Here is a 24,295-nt window from a genome sequence, read left to right as displayed (position 1 = left end):
CCAAATCATGACATACATATGAATATAGTAAAAACACAGAGAAGAAACAAGCAAAATTCCCAAATATACATAGAGTTATAAGTAGTTCTCTGAAAAACAAACCATGCAAGGAGTAAGAACTGAAATTTTATGTGTCATGGCTTAAAAATTATTAACTGGTTGCTTATCATTTGGCATGGTTGGCTGGAAGACACCGAGGGAAAATTCAGTCATCTAATTGAAGTGATTTTTCTTTCTTTCACAATATCTGAAAGTTGTGTGTCAAATATATTTGTTGAGTGTAAGTTATGTTTTGGCAGATACCAAAGATGAAGATATATAACACCATCATCTGCCCAGTAATACTGCATGGTTCAGAAAGCTGGACACTTGCCAAGAGAGAAAGAAAGAGAAACTGAATGTTTTCAAAAGAGACGAGATGAGAAAAACTGTGGACCTGTGGTGGAGAATGACATATGGAGAGTTCAAAAGAACACTGAAACTTATCAGTTCATCATCATCTAGAAATTAAAAAGTTGGAGATTGCAATGGGCTGGACTTGTGGCTAGAATCGAAATCAACAGAATTCCTAAGAAGGCATTTGAGGGCACTCTCCAAGCAACAAGACCATTGGGCCAACCTCACACAAGGTGGATAGATGACATGGAAAAGGATGTTGCAGCATCAGGAATCGCTGCAGGGTGGAGAGAGACAGCGAGAGATAGAAGAAGATGGAAGCAGATCACTGATGCAGCATATGGCTAACAGGACTTGTGATCATTGAAAAAAATAAGAAGAAGAAGGATGTAGGTGACAGCAAAGTGTGTGTGAAGTGTGTTGTCATGTTCATGTTGTTTGATAATGAGAGAACGGAGAGGGTGAATCCCAACACCAGTACGTAGCCTAGTTCTCTCAAAGAACATCAAAGACGCCTTTAGAGCGAAAGCCCCCAAGTGACAGATGGGCCACCATCAACAGTGTCACATTCCCTAAATTCATGAGACTGTGCAGCAAGGCTTGGAACTTAATCCAGGATATTGGTGCAAAGTCTGATTCCAGGAACTTTACTCCACCACCTCTCCTTTCTTTGCCAGCAAAATAGTGGTGGCAAAAATTTCTTCCACCATCAAGATGCAAAATACGTTATCTGTGAGTTAAATGCCGTCACATAGGTGTGAATTACCAATATCAGTTATGGAGGCAGTAGAAACCAGATTTCTCAAAGTACTGGAAAGGTGCAGAAGATTAGACAGCATTACAATTTATAATATTATGAATCTATAAATTAGAGCTCAGCAGCCAGTCTCCCTGACTGCTATGTAGAGGATCCAGCTTCAATTACTGGAACAGTCAGGCATTTTCCTTGGTGGAAGGACATAAATGTGCTGTTGATGAACATGCCATTAAACTCATGTGTGAAAGAATTCCAAAAGTATTCTCAGTTATAATTCTAAAAGTTTGTGGTTGAAGAATAATTATAGCAAGATTAATTTAACAGCATAAAAAGTAGTACAGAAGATACTCACTTTTCTATGTTATACCTGTAAATAACAGGACAGCTCTTATTCCTATGGCTTCCATGAAAAATATTTAAATTATTTCAAGTCGTATCTCAAAAATAGGAAACAGAGGGTAGTCACAAAACATAAGGGTGAGCAAGCTTGCTCTAGTTGGAAGGAAATACAAGCAGGTGTACCCCAGGGGTCCATACTAGGACCATTACTATGTCTATATTATATAAATGACATGCCCGGTAAGGTGACTTCAGATACGATTCTGTATGCAGATGACTCAACAGCAGTAGTCTGCTGCAAAAACACTGAGGAATTAGCACAAAAAACAAAGCAGACTCTTCAAGAACCAGAAAATTGGATAAATAATAATGCTATGAAACCAAAACTTAACAAAAACACACATTGTACACTTCAGGACCAAACAAACTGTTGAATATTTAACATAGTTAAGTTATAAAGGCAGAGAACTGATAACTGCAGAATCATTCAAATTTCTGGGAGTGACCATAAACAAAACCTTGTCATGGACTGATCATGTGGATTGCTTACTGAAGCAATTAAATAGTTTTGTTTAGACAATGAGGGTTCTGAATAAAGTAACCGGCTTAACTGTTAGGAAAATTGTGTATCATGCATATTTTATATCAGTTGTAAGATATGGCATAATGCTTTGGGGAGCTGAGAAAGGAAGCCTCCTCAGAGTGTTCAAGCTACAGAAAAAAATTATCAGAGCTATGACTGGAACAAACAATAGACAATCATGTAAACCTTTATTTGCAGGTCTTGACTTACTGACAATTCCTTCCATGTTTATACACAAAACACTTCTCTTTGAGTTAAAAAGCCCACATCTTTTTGAGGGAAAATCATTTACACATGCTTATGAAACAAGTCACAAATCAGATTACATGTTACCTTGTCACAGACTAACATTATTTGATAATACTCCATATTACATGGCTTTGAAGCTTAGCAATAAGATCCGTTCAAAGCTGAAGGACTGCAAGCTATCACCAGTGCAAACACTGAAAAATATTTAAAAAGCAAATAGTGCTACAGTCTGGATGATTTTTTAAATATGGAGGACAAGTAGAAGATATTATATTTGTCTTTTTTCCTGTTTGTCCTACATTATGTTCTGTGTGTATGCTTATGTTCCCTTTTAATGGCGGTATATGTTCTTTTTATATGTGTCACTTATAAACTATGTATAGTGTCAACCATGTATCTGGCTCTGAGCACTATGGGACTTAACAGCTGTGGTCATCAGTCCCCTAGAACTTAGAACTACTTAAACCTAACTAAGCTAAGGACATCACACACATCCATGCCCGAGGCAGGATTCGAACCTGTGACCGTAGCAGTCGCGCGGTTCCGGACTGCGCGCCTAGAACCGCGAGACCACCGCGGCCGGCAAACCATGTATCTGGATGTAAATATATGTACTACTTTTATGAAAGTATGTGGTCTTTGAAGTATGTCCATATTTATGAATTACAGAAACAAACATGAAAAATACTTTAAAGGATTGGTAAAAATTTTAAGAAAAAGGAAGAAATCTAACATGTAATTATCTTTTCATGTTGTAATGTACTTCTGGGAGCATCCATATGCTTTATTTAAATGTATCTTGTTTTAGATACACTTAGGTAGGCATCAAATTATTCATTGATGAGTCACCAATGTTTCAATCAAATGATTGTATATAACATGTCATGTGACAATAAAGAGTCTATTCTAGTCTATCTCCCTGAAAAGTATTAACAAAAGTAACAGACACAGTATACGATGTCAGTGACCCAGTTCATCAGAACCTCTTGTGATCCTCTCCACAACATGTGCCAGTTAACAGAAGACCAACACAGGTAGCTGAGCTTTTGAATTGCAACGTGACCACAATTTTTAGCTAACAAGCAAACGTGTTAACAAGATGACTGGTAAACAGTGAAATGCAAATTTCTTAATTTCACAGGCTGTTCTGGAAAAACTAATGGCACAACTATTGTCAAAATTTTCTTAATTTTCACAGAATCTGTTTATACCAAAATGCATCTTTATTGCTGTTGGGTGCAGCTTTTTTTCACACACAAAAGTATGAAATGTTTTCAATTTTATGTAGCATTTAGATACGTGTATAAAGCAATGCAGACTCACAAATGGAACTGAAGGAAGCTTCTGTGACTTGACACTAACTGAAACCTTCAACAACAAAACTGCAACCTTTCAACCTAACCTAAAACTTGGGCAACATTACAGCTCAGTACTACACCACAACTAATATTACACATTCACATTCGTTGGTTTCAATAACTCACAACCAAACTGGTCACCTTTCAAACTAACATACTTCGGCTTACGCTACAACTAGTCTGACATCACAATGTATACTCCAAAACACAATATACAAGCAAAAATATTGTGAATGTTTTGTTCTCTTTATGTTTGAACACACATGATGTGACATGCCACATCATCACTATATCAAGGGGGGAAATCTGACATCTGGTATCAGTAGGTTCAGTTGACCCAGCTTGACATAAAGAATAGTATCTAACTGTACATATAAGCTATCAACCAAATAGTTGAGAAGCAAAATAAATACATGAAAATGGTACAAACCTGTTCTTGAACATTGTGAGATGTATCCTCTGAAATATCTGCAAGAGTTTTCACCTTTTTAATATATCGATTTTGCACATCTTTCACATTATCACGGCATCTGATAAAAAGAACTTTTGCATTCTTTGCAAGAGTTTCTCTGTATTCCTTTGTTACCCTGAAAATAAAAACTGTGTTTTGTTCTACCATAACAAGCATACATTTTATCTACAACAAAAAAGGAAAAGGATTGTAATTTCCTATAATGAGTTTCTGATGCATATTTTAAAATGTTAACAACTTATAGAACACTACTCTTAGATGCAGAACAACTTAAGTCACATGGCAAAGGTAAAGACCTGAAGTAGAAAATATGAAATCCAATAGTCATCACAATCTTATGCCATATATTTATTATCAGCTCTTTTCATTAATCTTGAATCCACAGGACAAGGAAGGCTTTGCAGCACAGAGTCTTTACCAACATTAACAACGAAGAGCCCAAGAAACTGGTACACCTACCTAATATTGTGTAGGGCCCCCGCGAACATACAGAAGTGCCCCAACATGACACGGTATGGACTTGACTAATGTCAGAAATAGTGACGGAAGGAACTGACGCCATGCATCCTGCAGGGCTGTCCATAAATCCGTAAGAGTACGAGGGGGGTGGAGATCTCTTCTGAACAGCACGTTGCAACGCATCCCAGATATGCTCAATACTGTTCATGTCTGGGGAGTTTGGAAGCCAGTGGGAGTGTTTAAGCTCAGAAGTGTGTTCCTGGAGCCACTCTGTACCAATTCTGGATGTGTGGGGTGTTGCATTGTCCTGCTGGAATTGCTCAAGTCCGTCGGAATGCACAATGGACATGAATGGATGCAGGTGATCAGACAGGATGCTTACATGCATGTCACCTGTCAGAGTCATATCTAGACATATCAGGGCTCCCATATCACTCCAACTGCACATGCCCCACACCACTACAGAGCCTCCACCAGCTTGAACAGTCCCCTGCTGACATGCAGGGTTCATCGATTCATGAGATTGTTTCCATACCCACACACGTCCACTCGATACAATCTGAAATGAGACTCATTCAACCAGGTAACAAATTTCCAGTCATCATAGTCCATTGTCGGCGTTGAAGGGCCCAGGAGACGTGTAAAGCTTTGTGTCATGTAATCATCAAGGTACATGAGTGGGCCTTCAGCTCCAAAAGCCCATATTGATGATGTTTCGTTGAATGGCTTGCACACTGAAACTTGTTGATGGCCCAGCTCTGAAATCTGCAGCAAATTGCGGAAGGGTTGCACTTGTCACAATGAACGATTCTCTTCAGTCATTGATGGTCCTGTTCTTGCAGGATCTTTTTTCGGCCACAACAATGTTGGAGATTTGATTTTTTACCGGACTCCTGATTTTCACAGTACACTCGTGAAATGGTCAAACGGAAAATCCCCACTTCACTGCTACCTTGGAGATGCTGTGTTCCATCGCTCATACGTCGACTTTAACACCAAGTTCAAACTCACTTAAATATTGATAACCTGCTACTGTAGCAGCAGTAACTGATCTAACAACCGTGCCAGACACTTGTTATCTTATATAGCTGTTGCCGACCACGTGCCATATTCTGCCTGTACTTGAATATACATGCCAATACCAGTTTCTTTGGCGCTTCAGTGTATAATCAAACTTGCAAAGCACAGTAGTGGCTACTGTGTCACTGGGGAATTGTGCACTTCATTTGTTGTCCTGTATATTGAGTTATGAGGCAGTAATGACTGCATTTGTTGACTCTGCATACCTCTTTTAATTTGACTAGTGGTTGGTGTTCCCATAGATCCCATTTCTTTTGTTACTGGGGTGGCAGAGCTTCCCCCTGTCACTTTGCATAACCCTGCTCTAATGATCAAAAGTTGTTCCATCCTACACAGAAAGTATATTTTTGTCCCCTCCCCCCAAACCACAATTCCTAGCCCCTTTCTCGCCAGATACCCCCTCCTCTCTCTCTCTCTCTCTCTCTCTCTCTCTCTCTCTCTCTCTCTCTCTCTCTCTCTCTCTCTCTCTCCCCCCCCCCCCCCCCCATCCAATAATTGGTGTTGTAACAATGTCTCATCAGGCATCCCCTCATTTCTACAGTACAGTTCCTATGGCATCACAAGCAGTATTCAATAGAAATTCTGTCCACTGATTCTGTATTTTTGTTGGTAATGTAACTGATTGTGACACAAGAAATAAGAGATCAATTCCAAATTCACCCCTACAAGTTTCCATGTAACGTGGACACAAACATTACAAACATCAAATGTTTAAAAATAACTTCAACCGCTGACATGAGGTCAAACATACATACTCTAAATGGGTTCAGTTGGTAATTGACAGACATAGGGCTCAATTTCTGAACTTTTTGAACTTAATAAATAAAAAACCATGAGTATCTTCTTCCCTTGCCTATATGCATGTGAGTTTTCATGCAGAAAGCCAGTATGATCAATAAGTGGAGCTATTTTTGACAGCCCTTCTGTTATGGAAGCAATGTAAAAGTCATAGTATCAACAATGATGGAAAGAACAACAAAAAAGCTAAGTTCTTACACTGGAACAGGAATGTACAGCGTTGTTCCATCTTGCTGTGGATTGAGATTCATCCCCGACTTCTGTATTGACTGAAGCACTGACGGAATGGCCTGAGGAAATGTTGAAACATCAATAATTACAGTTTTTGGGTTCTTCCTGATAACTTGTGCAAGTTCCTGCAATGTGAAATCCTTTCCTTCGAATCGTACTTTGAGTGACTCAATTGAACCTGGAATATTAACATGAAATCATAGATATTAAACAGCTCAACTGAAACTATTCCTCGAGTTTGAACAAAGTAGAATCAATTTGACACTTGGTAACATAAATTATTCAAAATATTTAATACACAAATTTGCTATGAAAACTATAAAATGATGGCCCTTTACTTACCTCCAGGAGAAAAATTCCAGGATTGCCAATAAACACATTGAAAATAGATGGAACTATTCCCAGCTTTTGGAGCTATTAAATGCTTTGTCAGGGAGGTTGAGATAGGTTGGGGAAGGTTAAAAAGAAGGAAAGATCACTCAGACCCCAGGATGGAATGGACCTATCTGCAACAAGGACAATAGGAAATAAAGATGACAGGACAGGTATCTTGAAGATAAGTACCGCCCAGCTATTCTGTCTCTTTGTAATTTTCCAGAATATTTTATATATTTGACAGAACTAGTTTCACTACTATTCTGCATTTTTATAGGGTACTTGACAATTAAAATGAATAGCAAGTACTGTAATGAGACAGGGACTTCCATACATCAATCAGTTTACAAATGTGCCTTATACAATCACAGACACCTATGAGTGTGACACCACTCGGTCTCTACTTTCCTTGAGTTTTCACCTCTATTGCAAAATGTTATGCCCCTCTAGCACTTTAAGATGACAGAGAGAAGGTGAGTGGCACCACAACAACCATGTCACCCATACATCGTATTCTGTAGATCCTATCATAAAGCAGAACATTTACCAATGCAGAATAAGTCAAGCTCCATATTAAAATAGTGAAGCAACTGTCAGAAACTGCTTTAACAATAATGTATCATTAAACCCCTATAGATTACCTGCACCTAGTAAAGTAAATATGGCCAAATTATAGGAAAGCTGCTGCCTGCTCAGTTATAATCAATAGTTGCAGATTATCTACTGGTAGTGGCTTAGTATCTCCAAGGCTACAGTGATATTCTACATACCATAAGGATAGTGACTCGTTTACAATGAGCATTATTGTCTGAGGCAACAGCTTCTAATGGTTTTTGACGACAAGAATGTGTGAAGTTGAAATCCAACCTTCCCACATCGCTTATACGAGTCGACTTACTTGGTGTATACACCTGATCTTCTTATCTGGATAGCCAGCTTCTGGGATCTCTATAAACTTCTTTTCCAAAGAATGATGCTAGTCACAGGAACCTTGAAGACTCTCTTACCACTTGCGAAACAATTTGGTACTCGAAGAATACTTTTCAATGACTATTGGTACATTTGAGCTTCATAAGAACAAAATTCACACTTCGCACATAAACATTTAACTTCTCGTAAGTAACTCGTATCATCTCACATTAGAAACAGATTTAAGTCCATTTAGAAAAGAGCTGGCTTAACAACCATGTCTCATCTACAAACATATCATAAAATATGTCTTGCCTCCAGCAAGTCCAAGACATGAATTAACTGGAAGTCTAATCTCATTTCTTCATTTTTTCTTAACAATCATCACAGTCACTAAACCAGCAGAGAATAGCACAGGCTCTTCTCTACACATACACTGAAACTCTATGGATCATACAGCAGGTACTTGTCGACTGCCGTTCGGCCGCCGCATCCACATTTTGCTCATGACTTTTTTTAGACCTGCACACACAAACATGCAATGCGCAGTAGGCCAGATTCGTCTCTCTCACACTTATATTAAAAATACGATGGGTTCTAGACGGAGGAAGGCCAAGTGGTTCTAGAATTTACGTGGAAATTCTCCAAGCACTACAAGTTCTGCAATGACTTAACTTTTGGAAAACACAAGTAAGAGTGAGGTGGATCTGTAATTAGGAACAAATTTTCTCATATTTCTTTCTACAGACATGTGTCACCTGTAAGTCTGTCAGGAAGTATCCTTTGAGTCACTGACTTATCGCAAACAATGAGAATCTTCTACAGAGCAAAATGTTTTAATCCATGTGGTATATGCTTTTCAGCAAGAAACTGATGCGACTAAACCTAATTCTTTTGTATAATTTCTGTACTATCACATACAGCAAGCTAACTTCGTCTATCCTTCATGGAATCTGAATATCTGTCACAAAAGTACATTAGACAGCATTCTGGATAATTTATTTACTGCTTCCAGTAACAAGCTGAAGCTCCTGAATACGTGAGGGGAAGATGTCATTGACAGTTTAGATCTACAACCGTAAACATTGACTAGCAGTTGAATCCCATTATAATCTGTTTGATATGGCATACAGAAAACCACACTACCAAAACTGATCAGAAGAAACTGTTCTACAGCTTTCTTCAACTTTATTTTGGAACATGTAGTTTGTGAACTAAAGGGTTTCAACTTTTTAAAAGGCTAGGTTCTCTGATGCACATTTTCCACTCAATATTTCAAAATGCACAGAGCACAATACAAAGCAGAGACAGCTCAAATGTCAAGATTTTAATATTAAGTTGATAAAGCACTAGCACCAATGCCCCTGAATTTACTGTCCTCCAGGGAAATTGTCATACTCAAATCATACTGAGAACCAAGTGCTAATGAAACCTGAATTAAAAAGCTCAGAAATATTTAACAAGGAATGGAACATATGTAGAAATGACAGTTTAGATATCATAGGAGGGATAGTGTTCATAGCAGTCAACAAAACTATTGCGTGTGTCAAAAGCTGAAATAGAGTTTGGCTGTGAAGTCATCCTGGCATAACCACCCTATATGAGCTCATATTCATAATCCAATTTGTTTTTTATCGGCCACCCAGTTACTCTGTAACAGTTGTAGAATTATTCAAAGAATGCCTACATTCAGTAGAAAAGACAGGCCCTGATCACGCAATATTAATTGGAGGCAACATTCACCTACTGTATATACTGGGATGTCTATGGATTTGATGCATGTGGCATGGACAGATATTCTTAGGTAAAAGTTCTGAACACTTTTTTTGAAAACTGTCTTTCACAACTACTGGGATAAACCACACACAAAACATTTTAGACCTTATAGCTACAAACAGGCCTGAACTTATTGACACTGTCAGTGCAGAGACTAGTGATCGTGATCTCACCATAGCAACCATGGTTACTAAAGTGAATACAGCCATCACAAACTCCAGGAGAGTTTCTATGCTGGAAAGAGCAGATATGAAGTTGTTAGCATTCTACTTAGGCACTGAATAGATCTCTTTTCGTTCCAGTATGACGGGCTTCGAAGAACTGTGGTTAAAATTTAAACTGATTGTTGCTTTAGAGAACCATGGCAGTTTAAAGACAAAATTTGGTATAAGCTGAGAAAATGGATTGATGGACTGTCAGTTCAAAAAAGAATGTAGAAATGTCGACATGCAAAATTTAGCAGATATTTTTGCGTCTACAAAAAGATTGATATATGAAGCATACAATAACTTCCACTGTAATTTGTTAGTGAAACATGTTTCTGAGAATCCCAAGGAAAATATCATCATTTGATCGCCACACACCCCTTATTCATAGATTTTCAGATCATGTCTGACACAGTGCAACACTGCAGAATTTTTGCAAAGATCCTAGCATGCAGAATAAGTTCTCAGATATGTGAGTAGCACAAACACTTTTTAAGTAATAGAACCCAAAGTGTCATCCTGGGCAGCGAGTGTTCTCTGGAAACAGAAGGATCATCAGGAGCGCCCCAAGGACATGACATAGGACTGTTCTTGTTCTCTATAAACATAAACAACATGTCAGATCTACATCTATACTCTGCAAACCACTGTGAACTGCACAGCAGAGCGTAAATCCCATTGTACCAGTTATTAGGGTTTCTTCCCGTACCATTCATGTATGGATCATGGGAAGAACGAGAGTTTGAGTGCCTCTGTGTATGCTGTAATTATTCTAATCTTATCCTCACAGTCCCTATGTGAATGATATGTAGGGGGTTGTAGTATGTTCCTGCAGTCATCCCTTAAAATCAGTTCTTGAAACTTTGTTAGTAGACTTTATTGGGATAGTTTACATCTATCTTTAAGAGTTGCCAGTTTAGTTTCTTCAGTGTCTCCCTGACACTCTCCCATTGATTAAACAAACGTGTGACCATTCATGCTGCCCTTCTCTGTATATATTCCATATCCCCTGTTGGTCCGATTCAGTGTGGGTCCCACACAATTGAGCAATATTCTAGACCTGGTCGCAAGAGTGATTTTTATGCAATCTCCTTTGTAGACTGATTGCACTTCCCAGTACTCTACCACTAAAACAAAGTCTACCACCTGCTTTCCATGACTCAGCCTATGTGATCATTCCATTTCATATGGCCACATTGTGTTACACCCACATATTTGTATGAGTTGGCCAATTCCAACAGACTAATTGACATTATAGTCATAGGATACTACGGTTTTCCTCTTTATGAAGTGCAGAATTTTACATTTTTGAACATTAAAGCAAGCTGCCAGCCTTTCACCATTTTGAAACTTATCAAGATCTGAGTGAATATTAAGGCAGTTTCATTCGGATAGTACATCATTATAGACAACTGCATCATCTCCAAAAAGTCTCAGGTTATTATTAATATTATCTGGATGGTCATTAATATACAACATGAACAGCATGGGTCCCAACATACTTTCCTGGGCACACCCAAAATTACTTCTACATCTGACAATGACTCTCCATCCAAGATGACATGCTGCGTCCTCCCTGTGGAAAAGTCCTCAATCCAGTCACAAATTTCACTTGATCCCCCATAAGATTGTACTTTTGATAATAAGCATCGGTTTGGTACTGACTCAAATTCTTTTTGGAAATCAAGATATACTGCATCCACCTGCCTGGCTTGATCCAAAGCTTTTAATGTGTCGTGTGAGAAAAGTAGGAGTTGAATTTTACATGACTGATGTTTTAAGAATCCATGTTGGTTGTCACAGAGGAGGTCATTCTGTTTGAGATACCTCATTATGTTTGAGCTCAGAATATGTTCTAACATTCTACAACAAATTGATGTCAAGGATACTGGAGGGTAGTTTTGTGGACCACTTCTACCACACTCCTTGCAGACACGTGTTCCAAGAACTGCGCACTATTTTCTGTTCAAGAGATCTACAAGTTCAAGAGATCTACAATAGATTATATTTAGATGAGAGGCTAATTCAACTGCAAGTTTGGTATAAAATCTGATTTCCAAAAAGAATTTCTAATAGACCCTAGAGCTTTGTTCAGTTTTAACAGTTTCAGCTGTTTCTCAGCATCACTAACATCAATACTGATTTTACTAATCTTTGCAGTGGTACAATGACTAAATTGGGGCATTTCTGCTGGGTTTTCCTTTGCAGAGGAACATTTGAAAAAGAGTTAAGCATTTCAGTTTTTGCTTTGCTATCCTCAACTTCAGTTTCTGTCTCATTTGCTAGGGACTGGACACTAACTTTGGTGCCATTAACAGTCTTCACATACCACCAGAATTTCTTTGGGTTTCATGAAAGATCATTTGACAATATTCTGCTACGATAGTCACTTAAGGCTTCACGCATTACTCTCTTGACAGTCAAATATGTTTCATTCAGCATCTCTCTATCTATAGCCCTATGCTTTGTTTTACACCTATTATGTAGTAATCACTGTTTCCGTAGAAGTTTCTTTTCAGTGACTGTACACCACGGAGGGTTCCTCCCATTATGAACTGTTCTACTGCGTACATGTCTATCCAGTGCATGGTCAATTATTCTTTTAAACTTGAGCCATAGTTCGTCTACATTCTCCTGCCCTATGCTCCCCATTGAGCTATGACACTACTGATATTTTATCTACTTTACTGAGCATATATATCTTTCTCCTTGTTTTAGTCGTCCTTTGTACTCCAGTAATCATTGTTGCCACAGCTGCATCATGGACACTGATACCAATTTCAATGTGAATGTCGTCAAAGATATCAGGTCTATTTGTCACAATTAGATCCAATTTACTTCCATCAAGAGTAGGGTTGCGAATTATCTGCTCTAGGTAGTTTTCAGAGAAGGGGTTGGGCTGTTTGGGGAAGGATTAGGGAAGGACGGGGAAGGAAGCCGGCCATGCCCTTTCAAAGGAACCAGCCCACCATTTGCCTGGGGAGATTTAGGGAAATCATGGAAAACCTAAATCAGGATGGCCGGACGTGGGATTGAACCATTGTCCTCCCGAATGCGAGTCCAGTGTGCTAACCACTGCGCCACCTCGCTCAATATTTCAGAGAAGGAATTTAGTAAAGTTTCATAGGATGTCTTATCACACCCACCACTAACAAAACTGTAATTTCCCCAACTGATTGTTGGAGGATTAAAGTCTCCACTGATGATTACAGTATGACTGGGGAACCGCATAAGTGAACTGAGGTTTCCTCAAAAGTTTTCAGTTACATCAGGAGATGAGTCTGGTGGGCAACAGAATGATCAAATTATCATTTCCTGCCCACCCTGATACTGAGTCTTGAACAAACAATCTCACATGCAGCTTCAGTTTCTATCTTGATGGATCTGAGTTTTTTGTCTACTGTGACAAATACACCACCTCCATTTCCTATTTGCCTATCCCTTCAATATACCCTTAAGGTTTCCCCAAAAATCTCATTGCTATCAATTTCAGGTTTTGACCAGCTTTCTGTACCAGGGATATGACCATTCACCATTTGTTTGAACTGATAATGGTTAATAGCGCCCACTCTTTTGCATTTGTCTCCTCTTGGCACCAGACAAAACGGGCTCAATTTCAAAGAAAGACAGCACCTCAAATTTGTTGGTTTGGGGATTGATACAGCAACATAGTCCCCATCCATGCCATACAGGATGCCTACCTCTACCATCGAAATGCCACTCACAGACGAGTAGATAAGTAATGACAGATCCAACATTTTCTGCAGCGGAGACAGGATAGTACTTGAGGTATCTTTGGTACCGGTACACAACTTCAGGAACTCTTCCAACAAACAATACACAGCAACTGCCAATCATCTGACACTAGTCAGGGTGATTTCCAGCTGCTTACAAATATCAACCAACTCATTCTGTGTTCAAGAACAGCATTCATAGTACAGCTGCATTTTAGCTGGCGCAATGTACTACAGGACCGTGAACAAATAACTTTAAATTAAGTCTGCTGATTACCTATGAATCTGTTGAGCTAAAAAACTGCTAGTTCCCTTTAAGAAATTAAGCAACTGCACAAAATGAGAATTCTATTAGGGCAACAGAAAAAAATTGCTAGTTTCCTAAAACTTTTTGAGAGTAATTATAAATATTAGCAAACTCAATAAAAGTAGATAATATATAGGGCTTCTTCTCTTTAGGGGGAAAGCTAGACTTAATACAATATGTTGTTTAGAATATCTGCTACAGTAACTAAATCAAGCACACTGATTTACAACAAATTTGATTATGCAGAAGACAATGGTAGCTTCCGAAAATTCTCAAAAATGCATGTTTATCTGTGTTGATATACAACGAAATTCAGAAGTGATCTATTGTTTGGCAGCAAAAGTGAGCCACAAATGCTGCCTTGCTATAAAATAAATTACGTATACAAAACACTTGTACCAGAAATTTAAAAAATATAGTTTTGTAGATAGGGTGCGCAGCAATCTGGAACTGTTTTCTGATTATACTGTAGTGTACAGAAAAGTATCATTGTATCATCGTTAGTTACTGTAGGAAGACACAGGATGACTTGGACATAATTTCTGTTTTGTGTGATGAATGGCAGCTTGCTCTAAATGTGGGAAAATGTAAGGTAATCCAGGTGAGCACAAAAAACTATCCAGTAATGTTTGAATATAATATTAGTGGTGTGTTGCTTGAGGAAGAAGGAACTTAAGGGTGCTCACCAGTGAGGTTACCAGCAACGCTGCTCGACACAGTCATGATGATTAAATATCTAGTGGTAACACTGCAAACATCATGAAATGGAATGAGCACATAACTTCAAAGGCCTGCTACTAGATTTGTTACTGGTAGCTTAGGCCAAATTGGAAGAATTACAGAAATGTTCTGTGAACTCAAATGGGAATTCGCATGGGGAAAAAGACATTCTTTTTGTGAAACAGTACTAAGAAAGTTTAGAGAATCAGTATTTGTGATACACTGCAGAACAATCCCTCTGCCACTATAATACATCTTGTTTAGATACACAAAAGACAAGATACGAGAAATCAGGGCTCATGTGATAGCATACAGTCATTTTCCCCTCACTCCATTTGCGAGTAAAACAGGACAGGGAATGACTACCATGTACCCTCTGCCATTCACAGTATGGTGGCTTGTGGAATATATATGTAGCTGTATGAATGTGGGCCAATAAAAGTGTAAGTTGTGTGTAGGTTTAGATGGTTAAGGGTAAAACTGTTGGTAGAGAACATGGGCATTGAGAAATAAGGCACAGGGTTAAATAGTAAGGGAAGCTGCAAGTAACATTAAGAATACACACACAACTATCAAAAGTTTTATAATAATTATAAGAGTAGTTGCAAAGGATAAAGCTAACTGACATGAAAGATATGCCTGCAGTACAGATGAAGTTCCAATGGGAAAATATGAATAGATGAAGAGAAAGGATGGATCAGACAGTGTTTGATTCAAAACAAATGGCAAGTAAACTTACTACAATCTAAGAAGATTAGAAACACAAGAACACGAATCAATGTACACACTATATTGTGAAACATGCCCTTACTTACTTTTTGAAAATAATTAATGCTTAACTGTTGCTTGATTACTAATACCAAAGAACATCTCAGCATCACAAAATATTTCCCCCCCTTTTTTTATGGAGTCATCAAACCTACCAGCTTTTACACACATCAGACATAATATTAGTACCACAATTACACTTGGAATATAAATGTTTAAAAAATACAGCATCTTATGTGTACTTTATATATTTATTACAGTTCATATTCAAGTGCTTCAAACCAATTCATAAAACAGGCTGAATCATGTAATAAATAAGAATTTCCTCTAAAATTCTTTGAAGGACTGTAATGATAATATTATGAAAAGGAAAGATTGCTACTTACCATATAGTGGAGATTTCAAGTTGCACACAGACACAACAAAAAGACTGCTAAATAAGTAAGCTCTTGGTTTCAGGGCCGCCTCCTGGATTGGACACCACACACACACACACTCAAGCTAATGCAACACACACACACACACACACACACACACACACACACGCGACCACTGTCTCTAGCTGCTGGCCAGATAATCTGGCCTTGGCAGCTAGAGACTGTCGTCATGTATGTGTGTGTGTGTGTGTGTGTGTGTGTGTGTGTGTAAATCACTACACTTATTTGCTCCATTTTTCTGGCCATTAAAAAGTGTAACAAATATATTGTTAAAATTTATGCCTTACAAACATAAGTATTCAAGCTTTATGAACACTTCATAGCAATACCCTCTATGACCTACTCGATAACTCTCATTGCCCTTATCTGCAATGGAAATATTCAGGTTAAGTGTATTTCTGATGCAAAGCCCCATAATGGAATCCCACAGTAAGCAGAGGATACATTGTCCCATAATATACAGGTACCATTATTAATTTTTGATTAGAGACTATCTTTGACAGCTGGTTAAGGAAGTACAAGCTACACACAAAATTAAGGTATGATTCAATTAAGGTACGATTCTTCAGTTCCTCCTGGCATATTTGTTGACCGAACAGTCCCCAAGTGTACTGTAGGCTCATGTGTCCAACAGACACAATATTTCAGTGATAAGACATGTTGCCATTATCAAGTATGTTGACAAACTGAGCTCCTGAGGGCGTTGTTCAGCTGTCTTATATCCCCTCTGCCCACAAGCCGTTCCCCCTGTGGTCTTCACTTGCAGCACATGTCAACGGTTGCAGAGATACTAGCGTCAGCATCTGTAGTAGCATTGATGTTGGTGCTCTGTCCACTTGTTTGTTGACAGTCTTCTTAATTAAGCTCAGTGCTGGTTCCCAACCCTTGCTAAGATTATAGCCACACTCTCGGTTGATGAGATCATTCCTGGTGCAAATGTCTATGGCCTCTCTAAAAACGCCATCCCATTATTTAGAAAAAGAAAAAAAGAAAGAAAGAAAGAAAGAAAGGAATAACATTGCTGTGGGCAGAGCTTGTGTAGTACGCATTTCTGCCACTAGGCATCTATAGCGCAACTCACTGCCAGTTCAGGCCTGCATTGTTGACCTGACTTGTTCTGTTCATCTGCAATGATTGTTTCATTTTTCATGATGGCAAGTTTAAGTGAACAACGTGCAGCTGTGAAATTTTGTTTTCTACTCGGTGAAAATGCTCCGGAAACTGTTTTAACATCGAAGAGAGCTTACCAAGATGTCACTATGGGAAAAAGTCAAGTATACAAGTGGTTTGTTCCATTTAAAAATGGTGACACATCGACTGACGACAAACCTCATTCTTGACATCCATCAACTGCATGAATTTATGAAAATATTGAAAAAATTTGAGAGCTTGAGCTCAAAGATAATTGATCAACTGTCAGAGATTAGTGCATCTTGGAGCTCGAGTCGGTGAAGAATTTTAATGGAAGATTTGGGCAGACAGGAGATTGGTTCTTCCATCACAACAACATACCGGCACACACAGTCCTATCTCTGTTAGACAGTTTTTGGCTAAAAATGACATGGTCCCATTGCCCCATGCAACTTACTTGCCTGACCTGGGTCCGTGCAACTTTTTCTTATTTCCACACACGAAAAGGGGCATGAAAGGACACCGATTTGACAACATTTTTGAAGTCAAGAAAGAAACGAGAGAGAAGCTGTCAGCCATTTCTAAAGATGACTACAAAAAAACATTTTGAACAGTGGAAGCATTGGTGGGACAAATGTATTAGTTGTAATAGAGAGTCTTTTGAAGGACATGAGGAAAGCAAAAATCAAGGGGGATAGATCAGCTATGTTTGAATTAAATAAAGATTTTCAGAAATTAGCTAGAAGAGATAATAATATATTCTTTAATGAACAGTGCAAGGAAGTTGAAGATAATAACGGAATGGGGAAAACAAGAGATCTTTATAAGAAAAGTAGAGAAATTAAAGGAAAATTCCAGGTAAAAATTGGAATGATAAAAGATAGAAACGGAAAAGATCTGAGTGAAGCAGAGGATGTTAAGGAAAGATGGGCAGAATATGTAGAAGACCTATACAAGAAAGAACTGCATAATGACGGGGCTCCTACTGCTGATGTTAATGTTAATTTAGAACTAGAGCCAGATATTTTGGAGAGCGAAATCCAGTGGCCCTTGAAAATATGGCTGATAACAAAACTAGTGGACATGATGAAATACCAGCAGAATTGTTTAAAGTCACTGGAAAGGATGCAGTGAAAGTGCTGCACTCAATATGTCAAAAAATATGGATCACGCAGCAGTGGCCAGAAGACTGGAAAAGATCAGTATTCATCCCCATTCCAAAGAAGAGAAGTTCTAAAGAATGCTCAGATTACCGAACAATCGCACTTATTTCACATGCTAGCAAAGTTATGTTGAAAATCTTACAAAATAGATTTCGCCAATATCTAGATCGAGAGCTACCAGAAGAACAAGCTGGATTTAGGAAAGGAAGAGGAACTAGAGATCAAATTGCTAACATTTGGTGGATTATGGAAAAAGCAAGAGAATTCCAGAGAGATGTGTACCTCTGCTTTATTGACTACGCCAAAGCCTTTGACTGTGTTGATCACAACAAATTATGAAACGTACTGAAAAACATGGGTGTACCAGATCACCTCATTCATCTGATACGGAGTTTATACCTTGACCAAGAAGCCACGGTGAGAACTATGTATGGAACAACGAAATGGATAAAGATTCAGAAAGGGGTCCGGCAAGGCTGCATACTGTCACCGTACTTATTCAATCTGTATGCAGAACATGTTATGAGGAATGCGAGGCTAGATGAAGGAGAAACAGGAATTAAAATAGCTGGAATAAATGTAAACCACCTCAGGTACGTGGATGATACGATCCTGTTGGCAGAAAATGAGGAAGAATTGAGAACACACTTGCTGAAGGTGAAAGACGAAAGTGAAAAGGCCAGTCTTAGGCGGAATGTGAAGAAAACGAAAATTATGGCAACTACACCTACCAATTCGTGGGATATAGCAGGAGAAACCATGGAGGTAGTGACCACATTCAGTTATCTTGGTTCCCAGATCTCTGATGATGGCGACTGCAGCCATGAAATCCGGAGACGCCTGTTGCTCGGTAGACAGGCGATGTCAAACCTTGACAAGGTTATTAGGTCCAGAGATATAACACTAGCAACAAAGATCCGTATTGTGAGGGCTATGGTCTTTCCAATTGTGATGTATGGATGTGAGACCTGGACCATTAGAAAGGCTGAATGGCAAAGAATTGACTCCTTCGAATTGTGGTGTTGGAGGAAACTTCTTAGAGTTCCATGGACTGCAAAGAGAACCAACAGATCAATATTGAATCAAATAAAACCAGATTTCTCCCTGGAAGGTCTGATTTTAAAACAAAAGCTGACCTACTTTGGACACACAATGCGAAGGCATGCCTCGCTGGAAAAAACCTTAATGCTGGGGAAGATTGAAGGAACTAGAAGAAGACGTCAGAGGATGAGATGGATCGATGGCATCACAGAAGCAATGGGTTCCAACCTGGAAGGCCTACAGGAGAAAGTGCAAGACAGGAAAAAGTGGCGTGATTTGGTTCATGGGGTCACGAAGAGTCAGAACCGACTAAACGAATAGAGAGAGAGAGAGAAGGCTGTTTTGTAAAAAAAAAATTGAAAATATATAGCTTTTAAAAAATAATTCTAATTTTTTGACACCCCCTCATAAACTATCCCATGATTCGCAGACAAACAGTGTTCTGCAACAACTGCCTTGTCAGGATACATCAGTCGAGTGTGTCTCTGATGTTCTTGGCAATGATCTTCAACAGTTCACACTGTCTGTCGAATTCATGTCTTTCGATACTGACATGAATCTGGTATACGCTGATCTTCCACAAACCTGAGATCATCTTTGATCCTACAAAATAATGGTCATGTTTTATTGGCCGGGCAAAAGATAGTTTTATTGGGTGATATTTCAACATGCATTCAATTTTTTCCAATAATTCTCCAGTGTGTGATATAAAGGCAGTAGGCACCTCTTACTCCATGACTTCTTCCATCTCCATAGGTTGTACTGTTGTGGTGGGACACAGAGTGTGCCTAATTTTTCATTCTGGGTACCCGTTTTTCCAAAATACTATTCTGAGGTGTTCCAGTTCCTGGAGCAGAATCTCTGCATCTGAGATGGTGTTTGCACCGTGTACTAGTATTTTTAGTGCCCCATCTCTCTGCAAAGGTTGGTGGCAACCATCTGCATGTAAATACAGATCAGCGCGCATTTTCTTCCAATACATGCCGTGGCCCAGGGTGCCATCAGCTCTTCTCTTGACTATGATGTCCAGGAATTGTTATTTTCCTTCTGCTTCGGTATCCATAGTGAATTTAATGTTGGGATGTATGGAGTTCAAATGTGTAAGGAAGTCAAGGAGTTTGTCCATTCCATGGAGCCAGATGACGAAATATGTCACCCACATAACAGAAAGAACAACAGGTAACTGTAAATTCAGGTTGTGTACATGAATCTTCGATGGGTAAACCACCTTAATTTTAACTGAAATTGTATTGGTCAGAAATTACCCACATTGGTGTGATGAGAATTTAACGCATGAAATGTCAATAACTGGGACTCACTAATCTTCACCTTCAGGCCCTCATCAATTAAGCATTTAGTTATCTACATTAGAAAAATTACTTAAAAACGATTCCTTAAATGAAACAAGAATACATGTTGCTAAGTTAAATTACATAACATCAAAGTCATACTGTGGAAAAAATAAACAAATAAAAACTATGTTACCTGTTGTTGAACGAAGAGAGAGATTCTTAATATACTCATCCTTCAGAGTATCTACTGCTTTCTTCATCTGAGCTTTCATACTTTCAACATCTACAATTTCTCCCAACATGGTCTCATTAATTTCAATCTTTTTCTTTCCTAGAAATATATTTGTAGCATATTTGATTCATCCAGTATAATAGATGAATACAGAAGGTACCTTCAATTAGTAAGCAAAGACTGGTAATTAGAAATATATGGGAAATGAGGAAGGAAATTTCTTAGTAGTATATTCAAGGCAATATTATTTTTACTGGGCACAAATGTTAATTAAATAAGTCTATGTAGTTTCCGACTCAAAATACATATGAAATAAAATGACACACATGCTCAAGAATGTTCTTTTAATTAAAATCATAATTTTTCATTCTATCCCATTTAATTTTTTTTGTTTAATACACAAAAATTCTCCATTCTTCATAAAAATAAATATAAATATTTCTCTTTCTTTTCAAACACAGCAGCAATTAAATTTTAAACTTTAATCTTTGCCAGAGACAGGTATAAAAGTCATGTAAAGTTCTGCACACTTCTAATATAATACTTTTCTCTCTCTACTTTGCAAAGTATATGTTATATGATACATACTTCAAAAAGACTACTGAAGCAGTTGACAATTTGCAAATGTTACATTATATGACATAAATTGCAGAATGAACATTGAAATTTTGTCACCTTTCTTCTCTTTCTTCTTGTCTTTTCCTTTAGCATAGCCTCTGAACGGCACAAAATTTATGCAACACAGAGGCAAGGAGTGGTTTTGTATCACTGGTATGCTGCAAAATCGCATAACTGGCCAATAGGAATTATATGCAGCCATTTGTTGTAACTTATGTGGCAAACTCAAAAATGATCCTAGACGTCTCCCATGGAAGAAGCCTGAAGCCAACATCATGCATGTCCACCTCATAACAGACAATCTGTAATCATAATATATGTTCTCACTATGTTTTAAAAGAACTGATAACATCTGACATAAAATACATGATGTACATCTCTACACATTCAAGCTTCAAAGGAGAGAAACAATTTTAAAAAAATCATCACTTAGTTTCACTACAGTTAAAAGCTACACTGGCTCTGTTTGAAAACAGTCTTCATACAATAAATTTTCTCCAAAGCAAAAACAAATCCTTCAAATGATTAGTATTAGATTTTAAAACATATCAAAACCTCGTTGAATGGAACACTAATTGCTGACATCATCTTCCCCACAATTAACACTGGTTTACCAAACACAAGAATGTGAAAACCAGTAACCCTGTTTCACTTGTTATAACAGTCTTAGTATTTCCAAAACTGCTGTACCCATTTTAAAACACTGTAAGGTCGTAAGCTCTTGTTGTCACTCTTGTGTCATTCAGATGACACTCTTTATTTTGCAAAGTGCACACAGATACAGTACACACACTGCCAAGACCTTATTAGTAATTATGTTCAGATTTGGTCAAGAATAAAGCATATTAGTAAAGTCAGCCAAACCAGTAATCCACACAAAACCAAGTTCTGTATGTGAGGATCACTGTTAAGCAGATGGCCACAGTCATTTAGAGAAACATTAGCACTGGACACAATGGAACCAGCCAGCTGTGGTCCTATTCTGCTCCTTTATTCAACCTGGCAGGTCACAGATTCATGCAATATGTAGTGACACGATGGTGAGAGCGGTGTTGCCATCAGTGCTGAGAAGTGCAAGATTGTGGCTTTGACAGTTGCAGTGTGTGGTGTCGACAAGTATGAATGACAATCTCCATCATTGCAAGTTCTTTGACTCTGTTAACCTAACAGCCACGCCATCTTGCTTGTGCAGTTCCCTGTAAGAATTGTTGTAATGTGGACGTCTGTAATGAAACACACCGAGTCTTACAGAAATGAGTGTGTTTCCTTGGGCTACAACACAACCAAAATCACACAGTAGTGACCCTGGGTAAGAATTCGCGCGCTGCTTCCTTGTATTGCAAGTATTTTTGTGTCTACCGCACTGGCATTGTTTACGCCTTCATTCATTCCACTTGGTCATGTATCCTGCCGCACAGCATGTGAATATCGAAGCTCCTGCACCTAAAATGGGATATTTCATCACTTCATCACCACCTGGATTCTACAACACGTTTCCTGCAGGTTTGTCGCCTTAAGACTTTCGCCACTTGACAAAGCAACATGTGACTGCAGACTCAGGCTTTGCCTCTCCAGCGAGTGAGCATCAACACGTGCATTACAAAAACGATAACAAGGAGAGCAAAGTTCCTACATTTCATCAAGCTGATGTGGATACTGCATTTCATGCACACAGTACTGTCAGACACCGGCCACCCAGGCAACCATTACAACAGTGCCGTGTGCAACCTCACCTTTGTCAGGAGAGGCCACTTGTACCGATCATGCTCTCGTGATGCCCAAATGCTTCACTGCTTCATCGGTTTACAAAGTGGACAATGCCCAGTGTATATTATGAACATTTCCAGGCCAGTTTCCGGCCCCAGTGACCGTTCAGCCCCTCAGTACACTTTACAGGCCCCCACCTGTTGTGAACAATGTGCCACATAGTGACACTAATTGAGGTTTCCGCCCCTCCAAACATGCTCTGGCGTGTCATGTCAACAGCCCAGTGGAAACATTTATTATGTTGCTCCACGCATGTCCACTCTCCCTCCCACCCTGCCACCGCAAGTAAGCTTGCAGGGGGTTTTGGCTGCATCCGTTCACCTGCCCGCTTTTCACATGGCACCCGCAATGCCTTCCGTGTCAAATTTTCGCACTGCGAACATTGCATCAGACAGTTCTACAGCATCATTTCTTATTGCTTCAGTGCTGTTGTCAACTGCTTCGACAAACTGCTCGCTCACACCCTCCGCAATGCCATCTCTGTTGACCACACCAGTCCAGCATCCACATCAAGAGTGATACAAAGGACTCAGATACAGAACTGGCTATGCCTCCCAGTCAGCAGCAGATAATGCTGGATGAAACCCAGTGGTCGCTGTGGTTGTCGAAACAACCAACAGATCTCCAGGTTCATTTCCTTCCCCATGCCCTGGAATCCATTGGCTTGCGTCTGTGGATGGCTGACCATGTGTATTCACTCACACACCAGCTGGAGCTCATGCAACAGGTTGGCACTCCTGCTCTGATAGCTCATCCAGCTGTAGGCAGGGGCAGGCCATGCTCCGTCCCCCAGACTGCTGAGCCACCTGGCACCCAGCACGCTCACTCTCTGCCCAGTGGAGCCACTGCATACACTGCATATCACGCCTGCGCCGACCACCCCAGTGTACAAACCCAAACACATAGAGGATGATCGGCCCCCTCATTTCCCAACATGCACTGACTGTTGATGCCACACCATATCTGGCGATAACGAAAAAAAAAATGCCGCCCCCCTGTGCAAGCATCTGAAAACCCAATTGTCCGATAAGCGCCAAACCATACTACAGTCTGTCCATGGCTCTGTTCCGTTGAATGGTCGCCTTTAAGTCAAAGAC

The 24,295-nt window shown here is 39.1% G+C and overlaps 1 protein-coding gene across 1 annotated transcript in view; it reads right to left on the bottom strand.

The window, feature by feature from the left end:
* The window catches only part of LOC124794983 (ribosome-recycling factor, mitochondrial), a 65,493-nt gene that overhangs the window by 15,742 nt on the left and 25,456 nt on the right, over positions 1–24,295 (bottom strand). Inside the window, exons 2-5 of the mRNA XM_047258726.1 lie at positions 21,489–21,733; positions 20,775–20,912; positions 6,690–6,900; positions 4,113–4,269 (exon numbers count right to left, since the gene is read on the bottom strand). Of these exons, the coding sequence (XP_047114682.1) occupies positions 4,113–4,269; positions 6,690–6,900; positions 20,775–20,912; positions 21,489–21,723 (741 nt within the window). The 5' untranslated portion in view covers positions 21,724–21,733. The remainder of the gene's footprint in view (positions 1–4,112; positions 4,270–6,689; positions 6,901–20,774; positions 20,913–21,488; positions 21,734–24,295) is intronic.

The sequence above is a fragment of the Schistocerca piceifrons genome, chromosome 4 (genome assembly GCF_021461385.2).
Source record: "Schistocerca piceifrons isolate TAMUIC-IGC-003096 chromosome 4, iqSchPice1.1, whole genome shotgun sequence".
NCBI lineage: Eukaryota > Metazoa > Arthropoda > Insecta > Orthoptera > Acrididae > Schistocerca > Schistocerca piceifrons.
Note: the sequence above shows the minus strand (reverse complement) of the source record. Positions and strands in the feature narration are given on the sequence as shown.